The 24109-nt window shown below is 36.0% G+C and overlaps 1 protein-coding gene across 5 annotated transcripts in view; it reads left to right on the forward strand.

The window, feature by feature from the left end:
• VPS54 (VPS54 subunit of GARP complex) overlaps nt 1–24109 on the forward strand; it is a 131947-nt gene that overhangs the window by 88098 nt on the left and 19740 nt on the right. For all 5 annotated transcript variants that reach the window (XM_015112491.3, NM_001261018.2, XM_077958281.1 and 2 more), the window contains 8 exons: nt 7718–7847; nt 8437–8618; nt 9086–9198; nt 12162–12225; nt 14800–14905; nt 16110–16197; nt 16760–16881; nt 16995–17075. In XM_015112491.3, coding sequence (XP_014967977.1) covers nt 7718–7847; nt 8437–8618; nt 9086–9198; nt 12162–12225; nt 14800–14905; nt 16110–16197; nt 16760–16881; nt 16995–17075 — 886 coding nt within the window. The remainder of the gene's footprint in view (nt 1–7717; nt 7848–8436; nt 8619–9085; nt 9199–12161; nt 12226–14799; nt 14906–16109; nt 16198–16759; nt 16882–16994; nt 17076–24109) is intronic.

A 24109-nucleotide genomic window follows, 5' to 3' on the forward strand; every position in this document is an offset into this window, starting at 1 on the left:
TAAGGACTTGCTTTATGAATCTGGATGTTCCTGTATTGGATGCATATATATTTAGGATAGTCAGTTCTTCTTGTTGAATTGATCCATTTACCATTATATAATGGCTTTCTTTGTCTCTTTTGATTTTTGTTGGTTTAAAGTCTGTTTTATCAGAGACCAGGATTGCAACCCCCCTGCTGTTTTTGTTTGTTTGTTTGTTTGTTTGCTTTCCATTTGCTTGGTAGATCTTCCTCCATCCTTTTATTTTGAGCCTATGTGTATCTTTGCATGTGAGATGGGTCTCCTGAATGTAGCACATCAATGTAGCACTCTTTATCCAATTTGCCAGTCTGTGTCTTTTAATTGGGGCATTTAGCCCATTTACATTTAAGGTTAATATTGTTATGTGTGAATTTGATCCTGTCATTATGATGCTAGCTGGTTATTTTGCCCGTTAATTGATGCAGTTTCTTCCTAGCATCAAAGGTCTTTACAATTTGGCATGTTTTTGCAGTGGCTGGTACCAGTTGTTCCTATCCATGTTTAGTGCTTACTTCAGGAGCTCTTGTAAGGCAGGCCTGGTGGTGACAAAATCTCTCAGCATTTGCTTATCTGTAAAGGATTTTATTTCTCCTTCACTTATGAAGCTTATTGGCTGGATATGAAATTCTGGGTTGAAAATTCTTTAAGAATGATGAATCTTGGCCCCCACTCTCTTCTGGTTTGTAGGATTTCTGCAGAGAGATCTGTTGTTAGTCTGATGGGCTTCACTTCGTGGGTAACCTCATCTTTTTCTCTGGCTGCGCTTAACATTTTTTCCTTCCTTTCAACCTTGGTTAATCCGACAATTATGTGTCTTGGAGTTTCTTTTCTCAAGAAGTATCTTTGTGGTGTTCTCTATTTCCTGAATGTGAATGTTGGCCTGCCTTGTTAGGTTGGGGAAGTTCTCCTGGATAATATCCTGAAGAGTGTTTTCTAACTTGATTCCACTCTCCCTGTCACTTTCAGGTACACCAGTGAAGCGTAGATTTGGTCTTTTCACATAGTCCCATATTTCTTGGAGGCTTTGTTCATTTCTTTTCACTCTTTTTTCTCTAGTCTTGTCTTCTCACTTTATTTCACTAACTTGGTCTTCAGTCACTGATATCCTTTCTTCTGCTTGATCGAATCGGCTATTGAAGCTTGTGTATGCCTCACAAAGTTTTCATACTGTGGTTTTCAGCTCCATCAGGTCATTTAAGCTCTTCTCTAGACTGGTTATTCTAGTTAGCCATTCATCTAATCTTTTTTCAAGGTTTTTAGCTTTCTCGTGATGGGCTAGAACATGCTCCTTTAGCTTGGAGAAGTTTGTTACTACTGACCTTCTGAAACCTGCTTCTCTCAGCTCGTCAAACTCATTCTCCATCCAGTTTTGTTCCCTTGTTGGCGAGGAGTTGTGTTCCTTTGGAGGAGAAGAGGTATTCTGGCTTTTGGAGTTTTCAGCTTTTCTGCTCTGGTTTCTCCCCATCTTTTTGGTTTTATCTGCCTTTGGTCTTTGAGGTTGGTGACTTATCGATGGGATTTTGATGTGGATGTCCTTTTTGTTGATGTTGATGCTATTCCTTTGTTTGTTAATTTTCTTTCTAGCAGTCACGTCCCTCAACTGCAGGTCTGTTGGAGTTTGCTTGAGGTCCACTCCAGACCCTGTTTGCTTGGGAATCACCAACAGAGGCTGCAGAACAGCAAATATTGCTGCCTGATCCTTCCTTTGGAAGCTTTATTCCAGAGGGGCACCTGCCTGTTTGAGGTGTCTGTCGGCCCCTACTGGGAGGTGTTTCCCAGTCAGGCTACACGGGGGTCAGGGATCCACTTGAGGAGGCAGTCTGTCCGTTATCAGAGCTTGAACGCTGTGCTGGGAGAACCACTGCTCTCTTCAGAGCTCTCAGGCAGGAACATTGAAGTCTGGAGAAGCTGTCTGCTGCCTTTTGTTCAGCTATGCCCTCCCAGAGGGGTGGAATCCAGAGAGGCAGTAGGTGTTGCTGAGCTGCGGTGGGCTCCACCCAGTTCCAGCTTCCCTGCTGCTTTGTTTACACTATGAGCATAGAACTGCCTACTCAAGCCTCAGCAATGGCAGACGCCCCTTCCCCCACCAAGCTCCCATGTCCCAAGTCAATCTCAATCTCCTGTGCTACCAGTGGGTCCCACACCCACAGAGCCAGGCACGGGAAGGGATCTCCAGGTCTGCTGGTTGCAAAGACCATGGGAAAAGCACAGTATTTGGGAAGGAGTGTACCACTTTTCCAGGTACAGTCACTCACATCTTCTCTTGACTAGGAAAGGGAAATCCCTCGACCCCTTGCACTTCCCGGGTGAAGCAATGCCCTGCCCTGCTTCAGCTCAACCTCTGTGGGCTGCACCCACTGTCCAGCCAGTCCCAATGAGATGAACCAGGTACCTCAGTTGGAAATGCAGAAATCACCCATCTTCTGCACTGATCTCGCTCACAGCTGTAGACCGGAGCTGTTCCTATTCAGCCATCTTGGAAGTGACCGGTCAACTCAACTTATGGTCCTGGAGCTTATAAAGGTCACAGTAACAACATAAAGTCAGCTATAACACTGCTCTTCAGTACAAACAAACCAAACCCTGAGCTTACTTAATAAAGTTTACTTAATAAATAAGAAACTTAATAAAGTTTCTTCTGTGTGCAGGCTAATATTTTCACATTTACTAGTTAGGGTGCAGTCTAAAACTGCTATAAAAAGAGAGGTAAAAACTCTGTAACTTAAACAATGTAAAATTTATTTTTATATATTTATATATTTATATTTATATTTCATGTAACATTTCAGAGGTAGGAGATCGTCAGCCGAGAAGACAGTTCTACCATTCTCAGTGTGTAGTTTCCATCTGTGTCTAAGGTGGCTGTTCTAGCTTTTAGCATTTCATTTTCATCCCTAGCAGCAGGAAGGAGAAGACAAAGGGCTGATACCTTGCTTACTTTGTTTTGCTTTTTAAACATTTTAACAACAGCCATGTAATTTGGGTAGAACTAAGCCCACCTTCCAGCTTCAAGTATCATTTGTATTCATCTTCCTCTCAGCCCTTTCATGATCTGTTTGGAACATAAGGCACATATGGGAAGATGTAGCAATTATAAAGTGCTCAGCTCAATTAACTAGCACAAGGTGAATTTGTTGGTGTAATTGTCACCCACCTCAAGAAATATAACTTTACCAGCTCTTCAGAAGCCCCTCTTGCCACTGTAATACTATGCTACTCCTTCCCATAGGAAACCATTAAAACAATTGGTTTTTCCAGTTTTTAAACTTAATGGAATCATATATTTGCTCTTTTGTCTCTGATTTCTTTCGTTCAGCATTACAGTTGTGATATCTATCCAGGTTGTTCCATGTAGCAGTGATTTTATTTTTTCTGTACAAATAATCCATTTTATGATACACTGCAATGTATATATGTATTTTACTTTTGATAAGATTTGGGTTTTCATTTTGGATTGTCATGAACATTCTTCTAGATACCTTTGATGCACATGTTACAAGCATTTCTGTTGAATATATACCTGGAAACGCAGTATGTGAATGGTTAATTTAGCTAACGCCAACAGTTTCTCAAAGTGATTGTACTCACTTACGCTCCCCTCAGAAGTGTGGAACAGTTTGTGTCACTCCACATCTTCCTTCACTCTTGATATTACCAGTCTTTTTTACATGTTAGCCGTTTTGTTGGGTATGTCGCAAGTGTAGTCATTTTATTTCCCTGATGATTGATAGGAGAGCACCTTTTCATACATTCATTGGCTGCTGGGATATCCTCTTCTATGAAGTGCCTATTCAAGGCCTTTACCCATTTTTCTGTTGGTTTGTATTGATTTATGAAGGTTCTTTATGTTATGTCAGCACAAATCTTTTGCCAGTTGTCCGTATTGCAGATATCTTCTCCCACTTTCTATATTGACTTTTCACTCTTACTGGGTTTTTTGGTGAACAGAAGTTGTTAATATAATTCTATGATTCATTACTTTCCTTTATGATTTATGCTTCTTTGTGTCCTATTTAAGAAATCTTTCCCTACTTTAAAGACTTGAAGATATTTTTTGGTTACAGTCTAGAAACTTTGTTACTGTCTTTTTCACATTAAGACCTACAGTCCATCTAGAATTGATTTTTATGTTTAGTATGAGGGTTAAGATTTTTTTCCCATATGGATATGTTTTTGACCTTGCACCATTTATTGAAAAGGCTGTCTTTCCTACTGCTCTATAATGTCACTCTTGCCGTAAATCGAATATTCAGATAGGTATATCTGTTTCTGCACTCTATTTCATTCATTTTTCTGTCTTTACACCAGTACCATTAAGTAAAATTGTCATAGTTACTGTAGTTACTATAGCTTTTGTTTTCTTAAATAATTTGTTTGTAGAGATTGGGTCTTACTATGTTGCCCAGGCTGGTCACTCCTGGCCTCAAGTGATCCTCCTGTGTCAACCTCCCAGAGTGCTAGGCATGAATCACATACCCAGCAACTGTAGATTTTTAATCCATATTAATATCTGGGAGAGTAATTTCTCCTACTTTTTCTTCTTTAGGATTGCCTCAACTCTTCTTGGTCTTTTACAAATCCATATACATTTTAGATTTGTTAGTTCTCTGTTACCTTCACATATATTTGTTTATATTTTTTTCTTTCTTTTTAAAAACAAGCACAATCCAGAATTGGCACTTACTACTTCCACTCACATCCTAGTGGCCAGTATAATTATGTGACTATGTCTAGCTATAAGGGAAGCTTGAGAAATAAGTTTTTAGCTTGTGGACTATTTGCCCAGCTAGAGCTGTCATTGTGGCAAAAGAGAAAACAGATACTGAAAGATAATTAGCTTTCTCCCACACCATTTGAGGTCCTTTTAAACTGGATGCAGTCTCACAGTTTTTATTCTTCCCCTCCTACCTCCACTGTGGCTCACTTTATACATTGAACCTTCTCTGGCTTTCCCCAATCACATCCTCCTACAGCATGAAGCATAGGTTCTGCAGATGGTTCTTTCTGGGAACTACCCAATGTAGTAAATGTCTGGGAACTACCCAACCCAAAGGGGCAATGAATTGAGTATATTTATATGTGTGAGTCTAACTAGTTCTTTCATACAAGGGCTCTGACTATTCCTGTAGCAAGTGTTTTTGCAGTATATAATTGAATCACTGATATAGAACATGCAAAAATACATCTGACGTTTTAACTTTGTTAGTGGTAGATTTTCCCTATTTTCTTACTTCAAAATAACCTGCAATTTTGTAAGTTTAATGCAATGCAAATATGGGCACAAAATAGGAAATACTTTTCTAGGCAGGAAATAGGAAAAGAAAAACAATGGAAAAAATTAGAGTTGCAGAGCATAATGTCCTCAAGTTTCATCCATGTTGTAACATATATCAAAATTTCCTTCCCCTTTAAGGCTGAATAATATTCCGTTCACATGTATGTGATACATACATACAAGATGTATATGTGTATATCACATTTTGTTTATCTCTTCATCCATTAGTTGACACTTGGGTTGCTTCCACGTCCTAGCTATTTTGAATAGTGCTGTTATGAACTTGAGTGTACATATAAATCCTAGAGATCTTACTTTCATTTATTTTGGATGTATACCCAGAAGTAGAATTGCAGGATTATGTTTGAGTTTGTTTGCTTTTTTCCTATTGATGTGAAAGTTAGAGATCTAACTGAAGTTAAAAAATAACAAATCTTTTTTTTTTTTTCTTTTTTTTTTCCTCGCTCCTTCGCCCAGGCTGGAGTGCAGTGGCGCGATATCGGCTCACTGCAAGCTCCGCCCCCGGGGTTCATGCCATTCTCCTGCCTCAGCCTCCCAAGTAGCTGGGACTGCAGGCGCTCACCATGCCCGGCTTATTTTTTTGTATTTTTAGTATAGATGGGGTTTCACCATGTGTTAGCCAGGATGGTCTCGGTCTCCCAAAGTGCTGGGATTACAGGTGTGAGCCACTGTGCCCGGGCCCCAAAAAATCTTTTTAAAAGCAGAATTACAATGAATGAAATGATTTTTAAAAACCAACTTTGTGGCTTTTTGGATTAATTCACTCTATTTTTTTTTTAAGGACTTAAGTTGTTTTTATTTGCTATTTCCTGTTTATATTTTTGTGAATTGGTAGCATATTGTCAAGAGTTTCAAATTCATTTATCATTCTGTTACATGGGGGAAATTGTAAGTAATCTTTCAGGAATTAAAAATTTACTTCAATAGTAAAGTTGACTTTGAAATTTAAGCAAGAATTTTGCAGGTATTCTGTTTTGAAATACTGCTAGACTGTTTATGTAGAAATAAATGTCAGAGCAGAGGAAGCTTACTCGATTAGAAGTAGACTGATTCTGGGTTCTAGTTCTATCTCTAGGTCACTTCAACTTTCTAAGATTCAGTGTTCTCCTCCATAGGTAGTTATTTATCTACCTACCTCAGAGTGTGAGAACCAAACAAGATAATGTTTCTGAGAGTCCTTTAAGAATATTAATTCCTCTGTTATTTTGAAGCATTAGTAAACAAATTTGGTGATACTATGATTTTGAAGGATAGCAGGTAATAACCTTCTTTAATACCATAACCAATTAGAATGGTAGTTTACCTCAAAGCAGTATACACCAGTCTCTTTGTAGTATCTTTGAAAAGTATTTTAATTCAACTGAAAGAGAGAAAAATGATGTTAAGGTACTTAACTTGGCTCATGGTAATACTAAACTGAACTGATGGCATGGAATCATTGGTCTTTATATATGCCCCTGGGGGAAAATGTTTAAAAACAGAAAGTTTTACATTTCCCCTCAAAATTGAAAAAAGGTAAATTATGTCTTACAAATACTCCTCTTTGAGTTTACGTTCCTTGAAAGCAGCAACCTGTTATATTCCGTCTAGTGCCTAGCACTTAAGCACAGTAAATGCTTAGTAAATATTAGTTCAGTTGAACTGAATATTTATACTCATTCATAATTATAAGTAAATAGAGAGTCTGTTTGTCATGAAATAACATTCCTTCCCTCTTTTGCTGCCACTGTATCATCCTAAGTGCCTATGCACAACTGTCCTCTGACATAGCTACTACCTTGTACCTAATCTAAAAATTTAATTTTGCTATGGTTTCTGCAGACTTTCCAATCGAAGTCTGAACTAAGTGTTAAAAATACTACAGTGGAGAATGAAAATTCTTATTTAAGGTTATGATAAAATACATTTGTGGTTGGGCACAGTGGCTCACACTTGTAAGCCTAGCACTTTGGGAGGCCGAGGATTGCTTGAGGCCAGGGATATTTGAGACCACCCTGGGCATTGTAGCAATACTCTGTCTCTACAAAAAAATTTCGAAAAAGATTAGCCAGGTGTGGTAGTGCACACCTGTAGTCCTAGCTACTTGGGAGGCTGAGGTAGGGGGTTCGCTTGAGACTAGGAGTTTGAGGTTTCAGTAAGCTCTGAATGTACCACTGCACTCCAGCCTGGGTGACAGAGCAAGACCATGTCTCAAAACAAACAATAGCTAGATATAGTTGTATTATCTGAGCATGTTTAAGTAATATTTCACTGTAAAAACTGTAAGATATTTGGTACATCATAGAAATTTTCTTCAAATGTGAATTTTATAGCTTTTTCATCCTTTTTATTGATAGGTCACCTATGGAGAATACTATGTTTACAACTTTCCTGGACTAAATCTTATTTTATCATTTTCAGGGTTAGTGAAGATATGAAATTAACTGACTCAGAGCTAGGAAAGCTGGCAAATAATATCCAGGAATTATTATATAGTGCCTCAGATATATGCCATGATCGAGCTGTCAAATTTCTCATGTCAAGAGCAAAGGTAGTTATTTTCATAGAGCTTTATATATTTTATATTTTATACATAATAATTTTGAAGATCTGGAATTATGTCTTTGCTTCCTGTGTTCCCCATACTGTATATTATATTTTTAACATTTAATGTAATGTAATGACCTAGTCAGTGTTACCACTGTGGTCTACTAGGGAGATGTTGAGATATAAAATACTCTAAATAAAAGGAATTATTAGGAATTATTAAAGCAGTATTTTCAGATAAATGATTAAATGACTTATTTTGAAATATATGTTAATAACTAATTTGAAATTAATGTTGTTTTACATATATATGTATATGTATATATGTATACCTAAATATATGTAGTTAAACAAGTTTATAATAAAACTCCAACATTGTGAAAATTTTATAGTATGATCTAAATTCATTTGAACTACTATATTAGTTATAAAGGGATCAGAATCAAATTTGGACCTCTTAAGCATTTCATGCTCAATTTCTGGGTCTAAAGTATTGGGAAATATTATTAAAATAAAAATATATTATAATTATTGTTAAACCTTAGTCAATTTGGTGTTACACTAACTCTCATGATTTTTGTATTAAAATTTAGGATGGTTTTCTTGAGAAGCTAAATTCCATGGAATTCATAACACTTTCTAGATTAATGGAAACATTCATTTTAGACACCGAACAGATCTGTGGAAGAAAAAGCATGTCGTTACTTGGAGCACTTCAGAGCCAAGCTAATAAGTTTGTAAATAGGTTTCATGAAGAGAGAAAAACCAAGCTCAGGTATCATCACCATGTCTGTTCTGTTCTTTGTTTTTTTCATTTTTCTTTGTGAAACACAGTTATATTTAAAAGAGTAAACTTAATTGGCCAGTGAAAATGCCTGATAAAGGTTTTTTTAATTAAAGGCAGATTGTGGAATTAAAATCACATTTCTTGGCTTTTCAAAGCTGAGTTAGAATGCTTACTTCTATTAAAATACTTATCAGGAAGATCCTCAGTAAGTTGACTTTTTTTGCCACTCAAAGTTAAGTAAATTGTTTCATCATTCTTTTTGTTTAGGCTGAGATATAAAAAGAGAACTATTTTCTAAGTATTGGTCCTGCTTATGAATGATTCCAGTTTATTAAAGTGTTCAGCACTTTTTAAGTCTTATGTTCTCACTCAGCTCTTCTTCCTTTTCTTTTAAACCAAGGAAGATGGTATTGAAATGTTAAAGTTTACCTTCTTTTCTCTTTACTGTGGACTAGCCTCCTCTTAGACAATGAGCGCTGGAAGCAAGCAGATGTTCCTGCAGAATTTCAGGATCTTGTTGATTCTATATCAGATGGGAAGATTGCTTTACCTGAAAAAAAATCAGGAAGTATGTGTATTCCTTCACACATTCTCTTTCAATTTTATATTGTTTATTCATTTTGTATTAATGCTTAATATTTCTTTAATTGACAGTGCCTATTTCAAAGCTAGAACCAATATTTCCAGCTTAGTAAATACTTGACAGGAAATCTGTGGTAATTTATAATAATGATTTCAAATATTTATTGTGTGTTATAACCATATGCCAGACACTGAACCATGTTCTTTACATGCATTACTCCAGTTCATTCCACAACGATCTGTGATACAGGTACTATTGTTACTTTGTGTAACAGTGAGGAACCCTGAGGCTCAGAAGGGTTAAGGAATTTTTATACAAATGATGAGTTGGGATTTGAAACCAGCTTTATGTAATTTCATAGCTGTGTTCTTAGCTACTATACCATATTGTTTATATACATATATTGAGTAAGCACTAGTTAGCTTCTACTTTGTGTCCTATATTGAGACGGAGTTGAGACAGAGATAACAGCTATAATTCTGCTTTAAAGAGGCTAAGTCTAATGAACAAAACCAAAAAATATATAAGCAATCCTAAGTAATGTAGTTACACGATAGCAAAAGTCCAAACGTAAAGAAAGAAAACCATGAAGGGGACAAAAAAGGAAGAACCACAGAGGTAGGGAGAAATCTAGAACATAGAAGTAAAATGATGAGAGAGTTGTCACTGGTATCGAATACCAGTTGAGTTTTCATGTGGAAGAGATAGCTGGGAAATACTTTTGTACACTAGTTCAGGTGGAGTCATCGTGTGATAATAATTAAATTTATTTACAATAATCCTATAAGATTTACAATTATGAAATTCTTGAGTATTTCTAATAGAGGAGGTAGTTGCACTATTTCAAATTTTATGCATTTAATCAAAGTTTTACGTTTCTACACAGAAATATTTTTAAATTGTATACTTCACAGTTGCACAAAATGCAATTAGACTACAAGAGAAAGACTTGAGTAAAATACAAACAGTAACCATTAGTTTGATACATAGATCATTTGCAATCTCAGTAATTCAGTGGAGTGATAGTCAAATTGCAGTTCAGTGCTTAGTAACTGGAAAAGTGAGGAAGGGTAGACAAGTATAGACTACTTTTTCAACAGATTTGGTTGTGAAGGAAAAGTGAGTGATAATAGCTACAGAAGTTAGAGAGGGAGGGTGATTTATGGGGCAAGGTGCATGGAGTCGAATCCAGAGTTTAAGAGAAAGACTACTACATCTGCCCCTGTGACAAGGGGAAGAGGGTTAAGGACAAGTATAAAACAGATTAGTTGATATAGGGCAGAGAGAAGAATTGAAGAAATTAGGTAAATTTTTGTCATATGACAGTTTTTAATAGGTAATAGCGTTGGGTGGTAGAGTTTTCTAACTGTATGATACTGGCACAACTAAAGCATTCAACTAGCAAGAGCTGATGGAAAAATAAAACACTCTGACCATTCTAAATCACTAGTTTAAAATTGTAAGACTTATCACTCATCTAGTCTTTCAATCTATATTTAATTGACTTCTCTCTATGTGAGGTGGTGTGCTGGATGACTAGGATATATTTTCTGTCCCTGAACAGCTCATGGTCTTTTGATTCCACTGTTAAGCAAACAGAGTGATTTCTGAATTAAAATCGTAAATGTGGAATAATTGAATTAATCGTGTATTTTGTGTGAAACATGAACTATTTATTTTCACTTCTTTGGAGGATATTGATGGTAGGACGTTTCTCTTACATACCTTTCTTCTCAGTCTTTTTTTTCCTCTCTGAATAGCATAGATGTATGCTATTAGAAGTCCATTAACATTTTACTAGTTCTTTTCAAGTTAAGGATCCTGGATTATTATCTATTTATCCATGATATATTAATTGGGTTACTAGCCACTCAGGTAGGCATTGGAGAAATGAAGGTTAATGGATAGCAGCTAATATTATTTGAGTATTTACTTACACTGTTTTGTTCTAAGTATTTTACAGGTGTTATCTCATTTACAGGTCCGTGAGCTAGACATTATTAGTATTCCTATTTTACAAATTTAGAAACTAAGGCATAAAGAGGTTAAGCAACTTGCCTAAGTTTACATAGCTAGGAAGTGGTAGAGCTGGGATTCTAGTCCGGGCAGACTGACTTTAGGGCCATTTCTCTTTTCTACTATGCTATGCCACTTCTCTGTAATATAGAGAAGTGATGAAGACACAGTCCTTACCCTCAAGAAATATACATCTGACATATGTAGTAAATTGTGATTGGAATATATATAGCTCTCAAATATTCAAATGTATATACAAATCCCATAGGGCCTTGAAGCTTAGGGAAGCATAATGAGTTGCCTATGGTGATCTAATCAATTTGGCTTATCCAGGATACAATCAAGTCCACTGTTCTTTTCACCTCAATATGCTGAATTTTGTTTAAAGAAATATCACATGCTGAAAATAACTTCTTGGTTGAAGTATTAAAAATTAAATACATATCTTTCCATCAAATTTAGAAATTAACTTGTATTCAATAATGATAATAGTAAAGACAACCAATTTAAATGCTAGTTCTGCCTTTCCAAACCTAGTAACTTTTAAAAAACTATTTGCTGATCATTTACCTTGTGCCAGTCCTAAGGGATAGGCAATTCATAATAATTATTTCTACCATTAACAACAACCCTGAAAGATACTGTTGTCCACATTTAATAGATTCAGGTAGTGATACTCAAAAGAGGTTAAATAATTGCCCCGAAGTCATGTATCCAGTAATTGGTAGTACTGGTACTCAAATCCAAATCTCTCCAACTTCCAGTATACTTTATTTACTATGTGTCAGATAGTTTCCCAGGAAGTAGATGTTTATTTTCAGAAATGAGATAGTTTTAGGCCTTAAACAGGAACTATCTTCTTCAGCTTTTTCTCCATTATTTTGTTTCATCTGGTACTCTTGTCTCTCTTGTTTATTTGCTCTACTCTCTAGCCACAGAAGAAAGGAAACCAGCTGAAGTTCTTATTGTTGAGGGACAACAGTATGCAGTTGTTGGGTGAGTGACACATTTTTCTTTAGTTGTTGAGTCAACTATTTAAAACACAAGTCTTCTAGTTCTCCCTTGAAGTGAATTGGAAATTTTGGATTCACAATTTTAACAATGTTAAATTTCAATTAACAATTTTAAATCCTACGAAGAACTTAAAGGAAACTTTATGGATTTCTTTATCTTCTCTATTCTGTAGCATACATTATTAAGGACTACACTGGCTTGACACAAAAGGCTTGATTTTTCTCATATAACAAGAAATCTAGACAACCCAAGAGTAATTGTAGTGGATCCCTGATATTATTACTATCCCAGGCTCTTTCTATCTTTTCTTCCATTGCTTTCTTAGAGTGTACCATAGCATAGTAGTTTTAAGTTGTGGACTCTGGAATCCACACAATGTGGAATATAGTACTATATACAGAATTATTGTGAAAATTAAGTAATTCGTGTAAAGCATTTAGCACAATAAGTTGATAGTTGTTGGTAGTTATTTTCATTGGCATCATTTGATTCACTAGATCTTTTACCAATAAAAGTATCTCAAATTCAAGTTAACTAAGAAGCATACAAATTCCATCATTTTTTGTTGAGTACTATGTCTTTTATTAAATTGGTAATTAAAGTATATCTTAATATTCTTTAACAGTACTTCACAGCTTAAGTGTTTTCATATATATGTGATCTCATTTGATCTTTACAACTACACTGTAAAATAAAGATATTGGGGATTATTATTTCCTTTCTACACTATGAGAAGAAGCTTAGAAGATTAAGTGGTTCAGGTGACCCAAATGGAGTCAGAATTAGAATCTAGGTCTAACTCCCAGTATCTACACCAACATTCTTTTTCACTTTTCTTCTTTAGTTCTTGTCACTGTGTAAGCGTTTTTTGAAATGGCCACCCCCTCCAGGAAGAATGTAATTCTATATCCCTCAATTATGGCACTTACCATAGTATAATTGAATTATTTATTTATGTATATGTTTTCTAATTTGGCTCTGAATTCCTCAGAGGTGGAGATCAGGTCTTACCATTTTTATTTTTCTTGGCACGATAATAAGCACTCAAAAAGTATTTATAGAATTAATCCTGTTTCTGAATCTGTATTCAGATACCTGAAGTCCACACATTCTAAACTAAAGCCTCCATTTATTTCTTTTCTAGAGTCCTTCCCTATTTCTGGTAGAGAAAACTTTCTTCAGTCCTCCTGTAATCCCATCCCTTCAATCTAATTATGATTTCCCTCCTTAACTACTGGTTATCTGGTTGCTCTTCACTTGCTTGATGGAAATGGTCCCCTCTGGCCATCTTGCTTTTGGTTTTTTAGGCAAAGAGTCGGTTGACAAAAAACTGAAATCCCTGGCTAAAGGAGAACTATTATAATATCTGAGAGACAATTACAAAAGATAAGCAAGGGACTCATGCTCAGTGAGGCAGACTCTGCAAGAAATAAGCATAGAGACCAGTATGCATATATGGTCTGACAAGCTGTAATAAAGGCTAGACACCATCTTTCTTGAATCATTAGTTCCTGATATCCTTCAGGCTTTTATAAATCCTTATTTTACATAGATCTCATTTCTGAGCATCTCATAGAACTTAGATATCCTATGATGAATGGCTTTCTCCTTAATTTCAATCTTATTTAACCTCCCAGTAGTGTGTCTTTTCAATGTGTGATTTGTCCTAATATGGAAGTGATAACTTTAACTTTATCATCTTTGGAGAACTTCTTTTTTTTTTTGAGACGGAGCTTCGCTCTTGTTGCCCAGGCTGGAGTGCCATGGCGTGATGTCAGCTCACTGCAACCTCTGCCTCCCAGGTTCAAGTGATTTTCCTGCTTCAGCCTTCTGAGTAGCTGGGATTACAGATGTGCGGCACCACGCCAGGCTAATTTGGAATTTTTAATAGAGATGGGGTTTCTCATTGTCAGGCTGGTCTCGAACTCCCGACCTCCAGTGATCCGTCCACCTCGGCCTCCCAAAGTGCTGGGATTACAGGTGTGAGCCACTGCACCCGGCCAGAGAACCTTTTGTGACCCACCAATAAAATTCTTAGGAGATATGTTTTCCTTAGAAGCATTATAGTTTTTTTTTTTCATCTCACTAAGAAAATCTGGATTCGGTTTTCTTCATCAATTCATTAGTTATGATGGGGGACCTACTATGTTGGTAATCAGAAACACTGAATAGGCTTTTTGTCAATGTTTCTGAATTGGCTAAGGGTTGCAATACCTGTCTTATTGAAGCGACTCCTTTAATAAGAATGCCATACAGAGAGTGTTATGCCTGTTGTGCAGAATTTAAGGAGCCACTCATTCTAAGTGTTGTGCAAGCTGATCCTGCAATTGCACAGAGTAAGTGCCTCTTTAAATTTTGCATTCTAGACACCTCTCTTGTCTTGTGTTAGTCAAGAACCTGCCATACTACTATGTAAAATACATACTTTAACAGTTACCAAGATCATTATATTCTCAGAGATCCTTTGTGCCATTAAGTAATTTGATTTTTATATGCCAAATCTTTTTTATTTTTCTTGTTTTGATTTCCTATTGGGCCATTTTTCTTTTCTTGTAGAACCGTATTGCTGTTAATAAGAATTATCCTTGAATATTGCCAGTGTGTGGATAACATCCCATCTGTTACTACTGACATGCTTACTCGTCTGTCAGATTTATTGAAGGTGTGTATGACTTCATTATGGAAAAATTGTTTGAAGAATTAATACCTTAGGGTGTGACTAATCTTTTAACTCAAAGACATTTCAAGGTCAAGTTATCTTTAAGACGTTAGTTTTTTTTTTTTTTTTTTTTTTTTTTTTTTTTTTTTTTTTTTTTTTGAGACGGAGTCTTGCTCTGTAGCCCGGGCTGGAGTACAGTGGCCGGATCTCAGCTCACTGAAAGCTCCGCCTCCCGGGTTTATGCCATTCTCCTGCCTCAGCCTCCGGAGTAGCTGGGACTACAGGCGCCCGCCACCTCGCCCGGCTAGTTTTTTTGTATTTTTAGTAGAGACGGGGTTTCACGGTGTTAGCCAGGATGGTCTCGATCTCCTGACCTCGTGATCCACCCGTCTCGGCCTCCCAAAGTGCTGGGATTACAGGCTTGAGCCACCGCGCCCGGCCAAGACGTTAGTTTTTTAACATTTGATTGTGGTTGAATCACAACATGTTGTTGGAAACAGGCTGCTTGCTTCCTTCTTACTCCACAGTTAGTGATCCTCATTCACCCATAGAGTTGTTAATGACATTGGAGACAGGAGATGATTTGTTTGTTAGGTGCTGAATATGACTGAGGCCACTTAGGTCAAAAAACCTGGACTGGCTTCAAATGTGCATGGAAGGAATTCACTGAACTTTACAAAATTCACCTCACTAAGGTTAGAGATTTTTCTTGCATCATTCTTTCAGAACGATTGATATAAAATGAAAATGTGATGATTTTATTCAGCCATTTCATATTGAAATATTTTAAACTACCAGTACAGAGGAAAGGCTTTATTATTTTTTTCAAGCCTCTAATCTATTAATTCTGTTCTGACTTGAGTTGTCATGTTTTAGTGGAGAAAGATTTTTATAACTTTTGAAAATAGAACTTCCCAACAAGAATGACTGAAACCGAATTTGTTTTGTAAATGCAAATTGAAGATTAATTTCTGCGAACTGCTTTTTAGAATTTTTCAACTGTTTCTTATGAGTAAATATTATCATTTAGAATCTCCCCTTCTCATTTCTTTTTCATTAAATAAATAGATACTAATTGCTTCTACTAGATAATTCATTTGGCCATTGAATGAGAGGAAAGGGGGATGTATTTTTATAACAGCACATTGCCAGGATATAAAGAATAGTTTTTAATAAATTTGGGTTTTTTTTCTCCTTCTTTTGTTAGTACTTCAATTCAAGAAGTTGCCAGTTAGTTCTTGGAGCTGGTGCACTGCAAGTTGTTGGACTAAAAACGATAACTACAAAAAATTTGGGTATGGATTCTTGCATTTAATTCATTTGCTGAAGTGTTGACAGTGATGTCACTGTACTCATCATGTTTTTTTATACCTGATGTTTTCATGGCTCTAACCAAAGTGGCATTACTCTAAAAATAAATGCTACTTACTCTTTTATGTATACTCATCACTGAAAACACTAACCGTGGGGAAAAGGTTACAATGCATTTCCCCTCCAAGTGTAAGTTACTTGGAAGTTACACCACTCTGTTACACCACTCTAGAAAATATTAAGATGTAATGTGTATAAAGTATTTGGGGGTGAAAGGTATTGAATGTCAGAAGAGAATCAGTTGTCATGTTATTGTGATACTGATAATACAACTTGAGTCCTTTGTGAAAGCAGCATGTTCGTTACATTATTCAGTATCAAATTATTAAAATGAAATATGTTGCCTTCTGCCATAGTGCTCTTCATTTATGAAATAAACTGGATCTTTATAAGTAATGTTTTTTACTTGATTTGATTTGTAATTAAAATCAACTAATGTCTTTTTTTAAAATCTCTCCATTATATATCCACTCCCTGGACCTTCAGCTCTTTCTTCACGATGTTTGCAGTTAATTGTGCACTACATTCCTGTGATCCGGGCTCATTTTGAAGCTCGACTACCACCTAAGCAATATAGCATGCTTAGGCATTTTGATCATATCACTAAGGTACTTTTTCATATATTTTCTATTGGAGTTTCATAAGTTTAGATCCTTAATTGTTAAGTATTTTTTAAATGTGTCCCAGGGACTTAAAAATACAATATCATTTCTCATTGCAGGACTACCATGATCACATAGCTGAAATATCAGCTAAGCTTGTAGCGATAATGGATAGCTTATTTGACAAGCTGTTATCTAAGGTAATGATTTATAGAAATTATTAGACTTTGTTCAAAGGCATTATGATTATCTATTTTATAAGGAGTACTTTATAAATTAAGATGTGAAAAAATAATCTAAACTTTCATAGGATATTTACCAATTAGTAGAATTTTAAATTTTTTTTCAGGAAAATGTGACAATGTGCTGTGGCCACGACCACCCATAGTGGTCTAACCTGCAGTTATCTAACAAATTATTCAGGGTTTAGAAAACAACTCAACAAAATTTTCAGATTTCCAAAACAGTTGATATTCTTATTCTAAGGGGCTGGCGAGAGTAGGAGAGATGATTCTAAGGATGGTAGAAACCCTAAGCAGAAGTATTTTTATGTTAATTCATTTCAATATTCATTTCTTGTTTGTTTTTCATTCCCAATATGTCATTAAATGAAGCAGTGTTCCCCAAAGAATTCGCAATTATACTGGGAGAGTATCTTCAGAAAAATGTCATTTAGTCAGCCCCAGTCACTCTTGATCTGTCTTTCACTCTTTCCCTAAGTTTTTCAATTCATGTCTTAGGGGGAAAGCCAACATTTCATTACTTGAAAGTCTGAAAGTTTACTCACTGTATACTTTCTGTCCAAGATCATATTTGGAGTAACCTTAATAGCAAGGAACTTTGATTTGCTTTTTATCCTACTTGCATCCTTCAGATTCCGAAATGACAGAACAGCAGGTACATAAGAATCAAAAGGGCAAGATAAAGTGGTGCCCGTTCACTCACACAAGACTACGCAAACACATACTCTATTAGCCTTCAGAAGAATTACATCACAAGTCATCTAAAAATCCCCACTGTTCAATCATGAGAGAAGAAGAGTAAAATAGATAAATAACATCTTATTAATAATATTATTATGAAAGTGACTTTTACTTCCCAGATTCCTTGAAAGGGTCTCTGACTCCCAGGAATCCCCAGACTACACTGCACCTCTGGTGTAGTTGATAATACAGATGTTTTATGCTTCACTCTTAAGAAGCTTAAGGAATTCGTGGTTATGTACAAACATACCTATACTATGTTATGCCTATTACATTAGTTTCTAGTTGTGAAGGGAGAAAAATTGCTGTTTAGAGATGCTTTATTTTCTTCATGGGTGCTAAGTACAAGCTACATTCAAAATCAATTCTACCAGTTTCCTTTTTGATATATAGCATTCTTCTGTGTACCAAAAGTCAGTAACATACTGTGTCAGTTCTCAAGAAGCTTATCATCTAACAAGGTAGAAGACTGTAAACAGCTAGCAGTGGAAAATAAAACATATGTTAAATAGTGGAACTAGGCTGGGAATAGTGGAACTAGGCTTGAGTCCAGGAGTTCCAGCCTGCAGTGAGCTGTGATCATCCCACTGCACTCCAGTCTAGGTGACAGAGCAAGACCCTGTCTCTAAAACAAACAAAAAAATTAGTGGAACTATTAATAGGCTGTGGAATGTAATGAAGAAAAACCAAAAATGTGCTAGTACTCTTAAAACTCTGACTTTAGTCTGTCACTTTGGTCATCCACAGAGTTTTTGAATAAGAATTGTCACAGTGACTAGACTTTTTCCTATGGCAACTTAGTCTTTTTTCTGTAAAGAAAAGAGAATTGTTTAATGAACTTCCCATGTATGCATCACCTATATTTGTTATTAACAATTTGCCTTTTTTGAGAAAATATTTTATAATAAATTCAGGCATTATGGTATTTTGTCCCTAAATACCTAAGTATACATTTTTAAAAACTAAGAACATTTTTACATAACCACACTATTATCACACCTAACAAAATTGACAATTCCTCAAAATCATCTAATATTTATTTTCCTATTTGAAACTTATTAATTGTCCCAAAAATGTCTTTTTATAATAATTTGTTTGGACAAAGGCTTCTGCACGGTTCACAGATCGCATTTGGTGGTTATGTCTCTTAAGTCTCTTAAGTCATTTAAAAATATATATATCATTGACCTGTTGAAGAATATGGACAGGCTTTTATAACATAATGTTCTCTCTAGTATCTTCTCCATTGATGATTTTTCCTATTACTCTGGCATATTACATTCTTCCTGTGTTAACAAGTCTCTCTTTGCCACTCCATGTTCTGTTTGCTTTCGTATGTTGCTCAGGAGTTTGACCCTGTTTTTAATTAATATCAAAATAGCAGACAGTGTTTGGTTTGGGTTTGCCTTTCAGTTTTTAATCTTTCATGTTCATATCTGAAAATATAATTTTAGGGAAGAAGGATGACACAGTAACATATGGGTTGATTCTAAGAAGCTAATAAGTGGCCATGCATGGTGGCTCAAGCCTGTAATCCCAACACTTTGGGAGACTGAGGCACGTGGATCACCTGAGGTCAGAAGTTCGAGACCAGCTTCGCCAGTATTGTGAAACCCTGTCTCTACCAAAAATACAAAAAAAATTAGCCAGGCGTGGTGGTGGGCACCTGTAATCCCAGCTACTCGGGAGGCTGAGGCAGGAGAGTTGCTTTAACCCGGGAGCGGAGGTTGCAGTGGGCCGAGATGGCACCATTGCACTCCAGCCTGGGCAACAAGAGCGAAACTCTGTCTCAAAAAAAAAAAAAAAAAAAAAAAAAAAAAAAAGCGGCCACCATGGTCACTCACGCCTGTAATCCCAGCACTTAGGGAGGCCAAGGTGGGTGGATCATGAGGTCAGGAGTTCAAGACCAGCCTGGTCAAGATGGTGAAACCCCGTCTCTACTAAAAATACAAAAATTAGCCGGGCATGTTAGCACGTGCTTGTAGTCCCAGCTACTCGGAGGCTATGGCAGAGAATTGCTTGAACCCGCGAGGTGGAGTTTGCAGTGAGCCAAGATCGCGCCACTGCACTCCAGCCTGGGTGACAGAGCAAGACTCTGTCTCAAAAAAAAAAAAAAAAAAAAAAGAAAGCAGCTAATAAGTAAGGGTACCATTGCCTGGGTAGAATGAAACAATATCTAACTGTACTAAAAGGTAGACTAATGTTCCAACCACCATTCATTTATTCATTCATTCTGTAAGTTATGTATTAATATAAACTCTTTTGTTCAGTATCAGGGATACACAAGGGTGAATAAACCTTTGACCTTGTCCTCCAATAGCAAAATATTTAGTTGGGGAAACAGATCAATAACTATGACAGGATGTACGATATATGTAAAGTGTTATAAATAAGGGACTAATTTAGTGCTGGAGCTTTTAAGGCTTTGAAAGAGATGGTTGTCAGCTGGTGAAGAAGATCTGGGAAAGCTTTATCAATGAGGCATGCGTATAAATTTTGCTTTTAAGGATAGATAAGATGAAGGCAGATGAAGTTGAGGTGAAGAGATCTCTGAGGTAACAGCATAAGCAAACATGTTGATAGAAATCTTAAGGCAATTCATTATCAGAGTTTTGGAGTCAGGTAGACCTAAATTCAAATGTCTTGTCTGTCACATACTAGCTGTTGAAGGACCTTGCGCAAATTATTAATCTCCTTAAGCCTCTGTTTCTGTCTCTAAATGAGGATAACAGTGGAGCCTACTTCATAAGGTTGTATTAATGAGATAATGTATGTGGACTGCTTTCCTTTTATCATGTATCTGACTATAGCAAGTTCTAGTAAATTGACTGCTAATGCTTTTGCTGTTATTGTTATTAATAATAAAGGTAATAGTTCTATTTGGCTAATGCATCAGAGTGGGCACACATGAGTGGGAGATATGGTGGAAAGATAGTAGAGAGCTGTGACTACCAGTAGAAAACTAAGCAATTTATATCAGGTCTATTGAGGTATAATTTACACTCAGTAAAATTTACCTTCTCTAAGTGTATGGTTTAATTAGCAAACACAGATAGTAGAACTGCAAGTTATAGAACGTCATTGGTAAACATTCTCTTGGGCACTTTTGTAGTCAGTTCACCCCCCGTACTCGGCCTCTGAAAGCTACTGATCAGATGTTTATCCATGTAGTTTTGCCTTTTCCAGAATATCCTCTAAGTAGAATTATACAGAACGTAGTCTACTATCCCACACTTCATTTAACATAATGTTTTTGGAGTTCATGGATGTTACAGCATGTGTCAGTGGTTTGTTCTGTTTTATTGTAGAGTAGTATTCATTGTATGGATTCACTACTTTTTGTTTATCCATTCACCAATTGATAGACATCTGAGTTTTCTCCAGTTTTTGGCTGTTATGAAGAAAGCTATTATAAGCATACATGTGTAGGCTTTGTGTAGGTATGTGTTTACATTTCTTTAGTATAAATACTTTGGACTAAGATGGGCAATTGTGGATTATGGAAATATAAAACTTTATGGTAACTTTATAAGAAACTACAAAATTTTTCTAAAATTTTCTGAAGCGCATCATATTGCCTTTTTACTTGCCATGTAAAAGAGTTCCAGGTGCTCTTCACCATCACTTTATTTTTTAATGTTAGTCCTCTTGTAGGTGTGTATGGAGTGATATCTCATTGTGGTTTTAAGTTGCATAATGACAGATATGTTAAGCATCTTTTCATGTGCTTGTTTTCCATTCATATCTTTTCTTTGGTAAAGTGTTGGTTCAGATTTCTTGCTCGTTTAAAAATATTAGGTTGTTCGTCTTCTTATAAGAGTTCCTTATATATCTTGGATACAAGTTCTTTATCGGGTATGTGGTTTCTAAGTGTTTTCTCCCAGTTTGTGGCTTGTCTTTTCGTTACATTAACAGTGTCTTAGAGCAATTTTTGATTTTGATGAAATTCAATTTATTTTTTTTTTATTGTTCATGCTGCTTGTGTCCTATCCTGAGAAATCTTTTTTTTTTTTTTTTTTTGAGACAGAGTTTCGCTCTTGTTGCCCAGGCTGGAGTGCAATGGCACGATCTCAGCGCACCACAACCTCCGCCTCCTGGGTTCAAGCGATTCTCCTGCCTCAGCCTCCTGAGTAACTGGGATTACAGGCATGCACCACCACACCCAGCTAATTTTATGTTTTTAGTAGAGACGAGGTTTCTCCATGTTGGTCAGGCTGGTCTCGAACTCCTGACCTCAGGTGATCTGCCTGCCTTGGCCTCCCAAAGTGCTGGGACTACAGGCGTGAGCCACTGCGCCCAGCCAAGAAATCTTTGTATAACGCAAGTTACAAAGATATTCTCCAAATTTTTTTCTGGAATGTTATTGTTTTAGGTTTTATATTTAAGTCTATGATTCATTTCTAGTTGATATTTATATATAATGCAAAGTATAAATCAGTGTTCGTTTTTCATAGTTCCAGCACCTTTTGTTAAAAAGACTATCATTTCTCCATTGGCACCTTTGTTAAAAATCAACTGTTTTCATTTGGTTTTGTTTTGAGATTATATTCCATTCCAGTACCACACTGTCTCAGCTACTCCAGCATTATTGTAAATCTTGAAATAAGATAATGTGAGCTCACTAATATTGTTCTTTTTCAAAATTATTTTGGCTATTCTAGGTCCTTAGCTTTTCCCTATAAATTTTAAATCAGCTTATCAAATACTACCAAAAAGGCCGCTCAGATTTTGATTGAAATTGCATTGAACATATAGATCACTTGGGGTAGAATTGACATTATTGAGTCTTCTGATCCACAAACAGGGTATATCCAGTTTTGTACCAGAGCCAGATTGCACCTGCTAGCCAGAACCTATGTTGTGTATCTCTTCCCAATACTACATTCAGTAACAGCACACTGGTAACTTTGCCCATGGTGTGAATATTTACACCACAGAAATGAACAAATACTACAAACCAGTGCTTTTCCCCCAGCGAGCCCATTAAATGTTTACCACACACCACTGGGCCTATCTCTTTACTCCTTACATCTTTAATGTCTTTGAGCAAAATTTTGTAGTTTTTGGTAAACAGATAATGCACACATTTTATTAGATTTACCCCTAAGTATTTCTTGATTTTTGGTGCTATTGTAAATGGTATTTTTTTAAAGATTTACGTTTCCAATTATTCAATGCTAGTATATTAAAACACCTTGAATTTTTCTGTATTAACTTTATGTCCTGCATCCTTGCTAAACTCACATAATAGTTATTATGCCAATTTTGTAGATTCTTTGGGATTTTTCTACATACACAGTCATGTTGTCTACAAATAGAATCTTGCATCTTTTTGAATCTGTATGCCTTTTATTTCTTTTCCTTGCTTTATGGCACTGGCTAGGACTTTCAGCACAACGTTGAATAAAATGGGTGAAAGCAGATATGTTTGGTTTCTCCAGTCTTGGGACAAAATGTTCAGTCTTTAACCATTAAGTATGATGTTAGCTGTAGTTTTTTTTTAGAGACCTTTATCAGGTTAAGGAAGATTCCTTCTGTTCAAGTTTGCTGAGAGGTTTGTATGATGATCAGATGTTGAATTTTGTCAAATACTTTTTGTGCATCTGTTGAGATGATCATATATGGTCTGCCTTTCTTAGTCTGAAGAAATTAATTTCTTAATTTCTAAATATTTTAGGATTGCCTTTAGGATTGCCAAGGTGAATTACCTTAATTGATTTTTTACTATTGAGCCAACCTTGCATTCATGGGATAAACCTACTTAAGGATTTTTTTGTGTGGCGGGAGGTATTATGAAGGATATTAGTCTATAGGGTTCTTTGTTTTGTTTTGAAGTGCCTATTTGATTTTGGTATCAGAGTAATACTGGACTCATAAAATGAGTTGGAAAGTATTCTTCCTCCTATGTTTCCTGGAAGAAGAATTTGTGGGGAATTGGTATTATTTTTCCCCCAAGTTTTAGGTTAGAATTTATCAGTAAAGCCATTTGGTCTTTGTTCTTGCTTTATAGGCAGATTTTTAATAAGTTCATTAAAAAAAATACATATAGTTCTGTGTGGGTAATCTACTTGAGTACACTTTGGAAGTTTGTTTCTTTGAATGGATTTATCCATTTCATCTATTATTAACTTGTAAGCATTAACTTGTATGTAATATTCCTTTATTCTTTTAATGTCAGTGAGGATTTGTGTTATCTGCTCTTTCTTGGTATTGGTAATGGTGTTAATTTATAAAGTCTTCCTCACCTCCCC

The sequence above is a fragment of the Macaca mulatta genome, chromosome 13 (genome assembly GCF_049350105.2).
Source record: "Macaca mulatta isolate MMU2019108-1 chromosome 13, T2T-MMU8v2.0, whole genome shotgun sequence".
Lineage (NCBI taxonomy): Eukaryota > Metazoa > Chordata > Mammalia > Primates > Cercopithecidae > Macaca > Macaca mulatta.